The sequence below is a fragment of the Bos indicus genome, chromosome 19 (genome assembly GCF_029378745.1).
Source record: "Bos indicus isolate NIAB-ARS_2022 breed Sahiwal x Tharparkar chromosome 19, NIAB-ARS_B.indTharparkar_mat_pri_1.0, whole genome shotgun sequence".
NCBI lineage: Eukaryota > Metazoa > Chordata > Mammalia > Artiodactyla > Bovidae > Bos > Bos indicus.
This window is the reverse complement of record NC_091778.1, coordinates 37,204,601-37,215,000: the sequence shown is the minus strand read 5'-3', so window position 1 is coordinate 37,215,000 and position 10,400 is coordinate 37,204,601. Positions and strand designations below refer to the sequence as shown.

The following is a 10,400-nucleotide window of genomic DNA, read 5'->3' as shown; positions in this document are numbered from 1 at the left end:
AGAATCCCATGTAGTGGTCATGTGCTTATTTACATTGAAAAATACACATTTCTCTGGTGCAGACCAAAAAGTTGTCAGTTGTTTCGTGCGTATTTCTCTTTGAAAAGCTTTAGGGGAAGCCGACTTTTACTAACCAGAAGATTACTTGGTAAGACTGCAAGCAGCAATCAGTTTTTAAAACTTTTTTCATTTTGGAAAATTTAAGACGCAAAAGTAGGACAGTGTAGTTAACTCATTAAAGTTCATCACCATTAAGGTTCAGTGACCATTCTTACTCTGTGTATGTGTCCCCTGTCCCTGTTATTTTCAGGCAAGTCTCAGACATACTTAATTTACAAATGTTTCTGCATGTATCACTAAAAGACTTAAAATTTACTAATTTAAATAAATTGGATAAACTTGAGTTCACACTGGTCTGGTGGGAGCCTGGTAATTGCTGTTCTGGCATCCTCCTTTTTGTAGGGTAGTGACACTAATCTTCACCCTTTTTGTTAAGACATCTTTTCTTCAAACAGATCATAATACAATAATTTTTCAAGTTGAATTAAACATCTTTCTTGCCTTCTTGAGCTAATTATGTTACCCAGCCTAGAGATACCTTCTTTCCTTATATAACATTATTTGCCTGCAGGTGATCTGTCTGGTTTCTTCAGTATAGTGTCACAGCCATGTTTATAAGGTGTGAGGACACTTTGACCACATGTGGGTTGGGTTCAGTCACTTGATCAAAAATTTTTAGAGAGTTAAAACTGAACAATTTAGGATGGAAGTGTTTTTTAACTGTGTCTGTTCTGTGCTTTCAAAAATGTGTTGTAGATGAGCTGTGTGAGTATTTTTTAAATGTGCATAAAATGAAAAATACTTGAACTTGTGTATATTTTCTGTGGGGTGGGACTTCCGGCCGGGTTGGTTTTCAGGTTTGAGTTTGGACTGATTTTTAGTTTATGAAAAAATCCCCAGGTGACTGCTTTTTAAGAATTTTGTATGACAGACTTGTGTATGGTTTGGGAAAACGACAGAAGTGTTTTATGATATCTCTCTTCTGCTCCTCCTCTTCCTGTCCAGGAGCTACTAGTGTTAATTATTTTTCCAAGTGGTTTTTGTGGGGAGGTGGGAGGTGGGAGGTGGGGGATGGAATCATTTATATGTATGAATCTTTTAAAATATATCATAGTACAGCATATTTTTTGAATCTTGCTGTTTTCACTCAGTGTACTTAGAAACATTTGAGACGTAGGAGATAGCAATTTTAAGTTAAAAAATGTAGTTTCAAAAGTCCATTTCAGTAAAAAAAGTAATGTATTTTTCATTGTATTAGATTTTTTAATTTCCTAATTTAAAAATGCAGTTTGAGTTTCATAGTTGATCTGTTTCTTCCTCTTGGCCATCCCAAATAGATCAGTTGTCATCAGCTTTAAAAATGTTTAGGAACAACAGCTTCAGAAAACAGTTGGGTACAACTGTGCTGTAACTTCTTCTGGCTGTTCCATCCCTAGATACATACCCTAGAGAAACATTTATGCATGTGTGCCAGGGGATGGAGGTAAAAATGTCATAACAGCCTCATTTGTAATAGGAGGAAAGGAAGCAAAAACAAACTGGAAAGACTTGAAATGTCCAACAGACCAGGGGACAAATATGTGGGATATTCCTATAGTGGAATTCCGAGAAGTCAGACTGAACTGCAGCTACACATGTGAACATGGATGGGTCTCTGGTCAAAAAAGCAAGTTGCAGAAGAATAATCCAATTCCTTTTCTGTGAAAGTCAAAACCAGTCCATAAATACATGATAAATGGAAAGCAAGGAAATGATTTAACACAATTCTGTGTATTGGAGGGAGATCATGAAGGGCAAGAAGGATCCTTCAGAAGAACTGGTGGTGATTGTTGAAGCTGGGTGGGTGGTTTCTTTTTTAAACTGTATGTGTATGTGCATTTGTATGTATATTTCTTAATAAAATTTAAGTTTTAAAAAATGGGAAAAGGTCTTGATGTAGGTAGTAAGTAGTAAAATAGATACATAAACAGTGTATTTCATGGAATTAAAGTGATAGCAGGTTTAAAGGGTATTGTTTCCCAAGTTCCAGACTTAGGGTTTTAATTGTAGTCTTTAAAAGCTAGAGACAGGGCCTCCATGTATGTTTTCTTTGGGATACATTATTTTTATCTTGAAGCAATTTTCATTTGGGTGTCTGCCAGGAAACTGATTGTGTTTCTGTATACGCAGATTCCGAGGAAGCTTTTTCTCCTAGATGTATACCAGTCTAGGAAGGAAAACTGCCATTCTCCCAACCCGCGGTCAGCACGTCCTTCCCTTTGTTCAGGTTACGTTGTCACCTCAGAGGGGCTACTCTTGGTCCTTGTTTTACTCTTAATAAGTGTGCTTACATGAAGTGTTTAAATAATGTTTGCTCTGTAAAGGGGAAGTGGTTGAAATTTGAAAGGCACCTCAGTTCAGTTCAGTCGCTCAGTCGTGTCCGACTCTTTGCGACCCCATGAACCACAGCACGCCAGGCCTCCCTGTCCGTCACCAGCTCCCGGAGTTCACCCAAACCCAAACCCATGTCCATTGAGTCAGTCGGTGATGCCGTCCAACCATCTCATCCTCTGTCATCTCCTCCTCCTGCCCTCAATCCCTCCCAGCATCAGGGTCTTTTCAAATGAGTCAGCTCTCTGCATCAGGTGGCCAAAGTATTGGAATTTCAGCTTCAACATCAGTAACCCAGGACTGATCTCCTTTAGGATGGACTGGTTGGATCACCTTGCAGTCCAAGAGTCTTGTCCAACACCATAGTTCAAAAGCATCAATTCTTAGCACTCAGCTTTCTTTATAGTTCAACTCTCACATCCATATATAACTACTGGAAAAACCATAGCCTTGACTAGAGTACATAAAATTCATGTAGCTAAAAGGCCTTGTATCAGTTACCAGTGGGCCTTGTATACTTCCAAATATATACCCCAAATCACTTCATTATAAATGAACTAGAAGCATTCTAGACCACTCCTAAATATGTTCTGGAAATCTTTTTAGGATAACATTCTGGTAGCTGATTTGTTTCAATGACTTGAAAATGACATAATCTTACAGCGGAAGTGTGTGCCACTCAGAAATTAAGTTTTTGCAATCTGTGCATGAAATACATAATAAAAATTATTCTTGAGACTTCCCTCCCAATTTGATGGTTAAGACTCTGTGCTTCCTGCAGGAGTGAGTTTGATCCCTGGTAGTGAGGGAGCTACGATCCCCTGTCCCGGGTAGCATGGCGAAAAAAATTTTTTTCCCATTAAAATTCTTGACGCTTCAGATATTTATTAATCTTCAGCCTTAAAGCTATGTTGCTTTTAGAAAATACATTGGATGCAGGTTGTACTAACTTGAAATGGGTATGCATATTTAATTTTATCAACCTTGTGGTAACTGTCCTTATTGGTCTTACTGTGCTTCACTAGGTGACACCTGTGCAGGGAAGACAGATTGAAAATAACAGGGACAGAGCACTTGGGGATTGGCCCCTTTTCATCCCCCGTCACAGCCCTGGCAATGGAACACCGGGCTGTGGGTGGTGGTGGCTTTCATTAGGGGGCATGCTATCTTAAAAGTGTGACTTGGATGCCAGACTGTATATTTGGTGCTAAACTGCAGATTTAGGTTTCATACTCATTTCATGAATAAAATGGTACACATTTCACTTGCACTATTCAGAACATTTTCCGTGTTTTTTTGGCATTGGGTGAGATAAGTGTTGATGCAATGCCTTAGTGTCCCTTCACCCTTCATCAGAAGTGCGCTGTTTAGGATTTGGAGATGAGAGGGGGATGGCTTATTTCATGTGCTGGAGGAGATGAAGACATTGTGCTTGCCCAGGAGGTCTCTGGTACTTTTTCCGTGATTCCATAAGAGTTAGAGATGAGTTCACACTGGTGTGTAAAAGTGTGTATTAATGAAAGTTGGTAAATGGAGTCAGGCAGGAGTGCACATTCAATGCTGTATGCTGTGCCTGGGCTTTTCTGCAAGTTGTTAGGTTAAAAAGTGGTTACTCAAGTTGTGTAAGTCCTGCCATTTAAAGGTTGTTGTTAAGAGCTGTGTATGACGCCAGGATTCTTGGCCTCTGGACCAGTGGCAAGGCTTGATCGCTCAGAGCTTTTGTGTAATAAAGTTTTATTAAGTATAAAAGAACACTTATGACACAGACATCAGAAAGGGGCAGAAAGAGTGCCCTTTTGCTAGTTTTTCGCAAGAAGTTATAAGCTGCTAATTAGAGAAAGGAAATGTCTCAAAACTCAGAGAGTGGCCCCAGACCCCTCACCCATAACATGCATTTTGAGATAGCATTGGCTCAAGGTGACTCATCCCGTGCCATAAAATTGACATGAATCTTGAAGAGAGGCAGGTTTCTGAACAAATACATAGTTTTATTTACATAGCTTAAGAGAACATTTCCATGAGTAAAACTGGTTTGTTGAGCCATTATTGTTTCTGAGTCTTAGGTGGAACTGACCTGAAGAAAGAGTTTAGGTAAATACATGGTTCATTAACATAGCTTAAGCATTTCCATAAGAAAAACACATTGGTTAGCTCAAGGTTTGAGAAAAGTTCAGGTGGAACCAGGTGTCATGACAACATAGAATTTTTAAAGAAACCTTTTAATTTTGTATAGAGAAGGGAAAAAATTATATCTGACAGTTGTTTCCTCCTGTCGTTTAAGAGAGGAAAAAAAGTCTGATGCTTGGGGACCCCTAGCCTTCCTGCCTGTTACCCTGTCACCGTTTTGTAGATTTCAAAGTTGTAAAACGGAAATGATGGTAAGAGATGGTTTTAGAAGCTAGGATCTTTAAACCAGAGTGTCAAGTGGGTCCTGGCTTTCCCAGCTCCAGTTAGCTCACCCTGCCCTTAATGGAGTTGTTGTGAATAGAGCCTGGCCATTTGTCGTGAGTATCAGGAGTACATACCCGTGCCTGATCAGGATTGGGGTACAATTTTACAAACTAAACTTGTGTTCTTAAGTATACTTAAATTTTTAAAGTACTTTAAACGTACTCTACTCCCAAGCCTAGAGAAGTTGCACAACAAGGAAATAAGTACATATATGAAGTTAGCAAACTGTTGGATGCATCCAGACTTCATTATTTACAAAATATTGATTCCAGTTTTTCGTTTCTGCGATCTAATACGTCATTTTTGCGGCATTGCTGTTGTAGCAGGGCTTCTCTAACAGAGATGGTGTATATTCTGCCAGTTCAGAGCTTCCATTTTTCATTAAAATGAGTTCTACTTCCTGAAAGTCCTGTAGTCTCAGAATGTCTTTGTCCTTAATATGAAAAAGAAGTTACATAATGGTTCATGAATACACACAAACTTACGGTGAAAAGGCTTTAATAAGATTGCCCCAGCACTGTTCTCTTTCCATCCATGGTAAACTAAGTCAGCAGTTGAGGATTGTTTTCCTTTCCTGTTTTTGTGTTTCAGACCTTGTTGCTGATTTCCAAGGGGAATAAAGTCTCAATTTAAAAAAGACTTTAGTCCATCCAGGGCACTAATATATATATATATATATCTTAAAGTATGATCATTCCACCACTTTTAGTTTGCAAAGAATACACTGTTAGCCACGGCACCAATAAGAATTGCTAAAAAGCATTTTGAAAGTTGCTTTTTAAAAAATGCCCAAAGAGATGAGAGTTTTCCTCAAGTTAAAAAATGAGATTTATTTTGAATCAGAAAAATACATAAAAATGCCCCCAGTTTTGTTTCCTGAGATTGCAAAGGCTTGACTTTGCTAAGCAGGTAAGAGTGGCTTCGTATTTTCTGTACCCAGAACCAGTTTGTTGAGATTGGAAGCTGGCCATACATACTGAGCTAGGGTTTTAAATTTTGGTTGGTTGGTGTAATTCAGACAATTTAAAAGAGTGAGTAAATTAAAGGTGTGCAAATCTGTAAAATCACCAGATTGAAAATAACCTAGCTACCATGTTTGGCTATCCTGCAGCTAAGATGTCCAGTGTCTTGGATTTGTTTTCATATTAGTAATACAAAAGCTAGTGATTGGCTTCACTGAACATAATTTTACCCACCTAGAGCCCAGTCTCTATTTAGAAACTTGTAACACCCTACCTTTCTGAGCAATGTGTTTGGTAGCTTTCTGATCTTCTCCACTTGCTCTGGGTTAATCCCCAGTTCATAGCAGCTTACTTGTAGTAGATTTTGGTAACTCAACTCTTGTCTATCCAGTTCAACTTCAATGAAGTCATTTTCTTTGTGGCTCTGAATTCTGACTTTAAGTACCAGCTCTGGATCCCACAAATTTTTATGTAAAAGAAACAAACATTTTAAACATCAATTATACCAAAGAGCTGAATAATAATATTATAAAAGGCATATATAAACTTTTAATTATCTGAGGTTTTTATAGCAATGCTGGGCAAGCTCAGGTATATGCCCCATTATACTCACCAAAAGGCAGTGTGAAGCCAGGATCTAAAAAACCCAGTGTGTGACATGCAGTACCTTTGGCAATACATCTGTGTTGGGTGTGACTTGTTGGGTGTGCTTTGTTGGCTGTTTGAAATGTTTGAAGAAAATGTGTAGCCCTAGGGCTCTATATTCTTAAGGGTGCAGATCATCCTGTTGATTCCTGTTGGATCCCCTGGGACTTGAGGGGCAGATAAACAGGATAATTCTACCATCTTTGAAGACATCTTTGGGTTTCCCTGATGGCTCAGCTGGTAAAGAATCTGCCTGCAAAGTGGGAGACCTGGGTTCGACCCCTGGGTTGAGAAGACCCTCTGGATAAGGGAATGGCTACCCACTCCGGTATTCTGGCCTGGAGAATTACATGGACTGTATAGTCCATGGGGTCGCAGAGTCCGACATGACTGAGCGACTTTCACTTTTCACTTGGAGACAGTGGCATTGGGTGAGTCTTAAGTCTTAAAACTTTAATTGTCATAAGAAGGAGCAGTCTTGACTAAAGGTGGAGGAAGTTGATGAAGCCAAATGACGAAGTTGGCTCTGCAACATGACCTGGGGGTTGAATCCTCACCTGGGCAGGTGTCAGCAGTTTTGGCGTTATCACCTGGGTCAGTTGGCAACTGTTGATTTGAGTCTCCTTGTTTATGTTCACCTGAGAAAGAATTGGAGGAGGAGAGGTGAGAGACAGCAGCAGCTCAGCATTTAGCTGTGCGCCAACTCTGCCAGTTAGATGAGGGATAATAGAGCCCCATCGCCACTTTCTGCTCTGCAGCTCCTCACAGGAAAAAACTCGAGGAGGGCAGTAATTAGACTTGAACAGGAATTTTCCTTAATTACTGCTTAAATCATGAAAAGGAACTGAGATAGTATTTTTAAATGATATGTAATCTGAAGAAATATTTATAATCTGTGTGCTTGTTTCTACTTAAATATATTTGGCATCGAGAGTTTTGTGTCTCCAGATCTTTAGCAGAGTTATACAGTTAAGAGAGTCCCTTTAATAAGAAGTTTCTCAACCAGAGGGAAGTGAAAGGAGGGAACATTAGAGCATCCAGGTGCCAGGCCTTTTACATAGAATATCTTCCCAAGGCTACTCTGTGTGGTGCTAGTCCTTGGGGAAATGATTGAAACAACAGTTAAAAACCCAAAGTGACCTTTGTGCTGGTGTTTACAACAGGAGAGAGAGAGATTAATCAGGTGACCTCAGGTAAATGTGCTATTAACAGTTGGAGGCCTGGTGAAATCAAGGTACACAGTGTGAACACCTGGAAGGGGGCCAAGAAAGACCTCCCTGAAGGCTCAGTGACCTGACATCTGAAGGTTGAGTTGGCTTAACTAAATGCAGAGGGTGGAGAGAGAAGAGCTTTTCAGGGCCTGGGAACAGTAGAAGGCCCAGTGCAGTGGTTCTTTAGAAAGAAAAGCAAGTCAACATGGCTGAGTGTGTCAGGATTGTGGGGTTATCTATCAACCTCTGCCACCCAGTCTGTGGTTGCTAGTCACGTGAAATGGGATATACTCTAAGTATAAAGTACACATTGGATTTCAAGGACAGGAAAAAATGCAAAATTCTTTTTAATTTTTAATATTGATTTTATGTTGAAATCATAGTTTTGATTTATTGGGTGAAGTAAATATAATTAATTTCACCTGCCTTTTAAATGCGGCTACAAAAAAAGTTTAATTACCTTTGTGACTTGCGTGCTAAGTTGCTTTAGTCTTGTCCAACTCCGTGAACCCTATGGACTGTAGCCCGCCAGGCTCCTCTGTCCTTGGTATTCTCCAGGCAAGAATACTGGAGTGGGTTGCTGTGCCCTCCTCCAGGGGATCTTCCCAACACAGGGATTGAACCCGTGTCTCTTACGTCTGACCTGCTTTGGTAGGTGGGTTCTTTACCACTAGTGTCTTATGTAATATTTTAATTGGACAATGCTGGTGTGAGTGAAAGGTCTTTATTCTAGAACAGCGTCAAGTCATTAGACAGTGTTCAGGAGAAGACTATCGTAATCAGACTTGCATTTTGGAAAAAAGAATCGCAACAGAAACCTCATTGGCCTCACAATAATCCCATGGGGTGTAGGTATTATTCCCATTTTCAGACAAGAAAACGGGCTGAAGAATAAAGTAACTTGGAGTTTGCTCCAGGAAATGGCAGGACCTGGATGTGACCTAGTTAAGAGGAAAGTGAAAAGACATTGCTAATTGTTCAGTCATGTCCAACTCTTGGTGATCCCAAAGGCCCGGCACCTGTCATCTGTCCATAATTGTCCAGGCAAGAATACTGGGGTGGGTAGCCATTTCCTTCTTCAGGGTGTCTTCCTGACACAGGGATTGAACCTGGGTCTCCTGCAATGCTGGCAGATTCTTTACTGTCCAAGCCACCGGGGAAATGTGGCCCAGGGCAAAATGGCTACCCAAGGAATTGCAGCCTCCCCACCTGAATGCTGTTACCTGGACAGGGTGACTTGCCTATTCCCTGCCCTGAGGACCTCAGAGCATGCCCTGCCTTGACCACCTTTTGCTTGAGTCACTGCCGGGTGCAAAGGAGACAGCAGAGTGAGGGACTTTGGTGGAGGTTAGAGCGTGGTGGGCTGAGAGAGGAGAATCACACATTTGAGCCACAGCTCCCAGTCTCTCAGCAGGTGCTCCATTGTCCCATCTGATTTTGCTTACAAAACTCAAAATTATAAAAAAAATTCCAAGCCAACGACCACAGAGCACTTAATCCCAAGCGTGAGGTCTGTCTGCATGTAGGACCCTGCACAACTGCTCTGATCTCAGGCCCATGAAGTCAGTTCTGTTGGGGCCTTAAACCATACTTTTTCCACACTGCTAAATGCTTCTCCAAAAAATAAGATAGTCTTGCCCAGTGCAGCTCTCTCCCAGGACAGAAATGATGTCCCTGTGCCCTTCCACTCCAGCCGTGGAGGGAGCTCCATGCTGGTCTGGGAGGCTGAGTGACCCAGACACCTGAACTGGAACAATGCCCTTCTCACCCCTTCACTCCTCACGCCACACAGCATGAGATGTCCCCCACGTGCAAAAGCGTTTCATTTTCGTGATGGACCTGTGGATGGACAGGGTCTCTTAGAGGTCAGAAAGCATGCTCTTTGAAGTCTGGCAGATTTGGATCTGAATTTTCCCTATGCTCTTTAGTAGCAGTGACACCTTAGACAAGTCACTTAACCCTTCTGAGCCTGTTTTCTGATCTGGAAAATGGGATTAATAATCTCTACCTCACAAGCTTATAAGAAGGAATGAGAAAATGCACAGAAAATACAGCCTCTCCTAGCATGTATTGAGCACCAGTATTTGCTGGTTGCTATTATTAATTATAGCTGTTGATACTTGCCTCCCTCTGAAAGGACCCATGGTCTACTCACTCTGCTCTTGACTACACCACTGGCAGAGTGGAGAAGGACACCCCACCCCTCCTCAGGCCTCTCCTCTGTCCTCCTTGACAACCATTTTGGAAACAGGATTTAAAGACTCACCTGAGGGCTTCTTCACATCCAGTTGGGGTTCAGCCATGAGTAAGTTCTGTAGTCTGTCAGATCAGCAGCCTCTCCAGCATTTATACTGAGCTTCCAATCAAATAAAGCCTCAGTGCATCTATCTGCTTTGAAACAATATGTTCTTGTCATTGGCCAGTGAGATAGGGCAGGGTTGGCCTGTTTTACAGATAGGCAAACTAAGGCTCAGGTGTTTCATATGACTTGCACAGGTTGCTGCAACTGAAGGAAGGGACTAAAATTCAATGCTCTCTCCTCTCAGCCTGTGTCCATGGGGAAGCAGTGCAGGCTAATAATGCCCACCCAAGGGCCCCTGAGAGGGGAGGCCTTTGGAGGCACAGCCCTCCTTGGGAAAAGTTGGTAGCTGCTACCTCAAGGGATAAGAAAAGTCAAACAGTATCTCGAACAGACTCCCTC

At 41.4% G+C, this 10,400-nt stretch overlaps 1 protein-coding gene across 1 annotated transcript; it reads right to left on the bottom strand.

The window, feature by feature from the left end:
* Window positions 1-4,397: 4,397 nt before the first annotated feature.
* ANKRD40CL (ANKRD40 C-terminal like) lies at window positions 4,398-10,002 on the bottom strand. Its single transcript, XM_070774440.1, has 4 exons — window positions 9,966-10,002; window positions 7,046-7,168; window positions 6,118-6,278; window positions 4,398-5,314 (listed from the first exon to the last, which is right to left on the bottom strand). Exons 1-4 carry the CDS (start codon window positions 10,000-10,002, stop codon window positions 5,171-5,173), a joined length of 465 nt encoding a protein of 154 aa, XP_070630541.1. The 3' UTR covers window positions 4,398-5,170.
* Window positions 10,003-10,400: the final 398 nt, after the last annotated feature.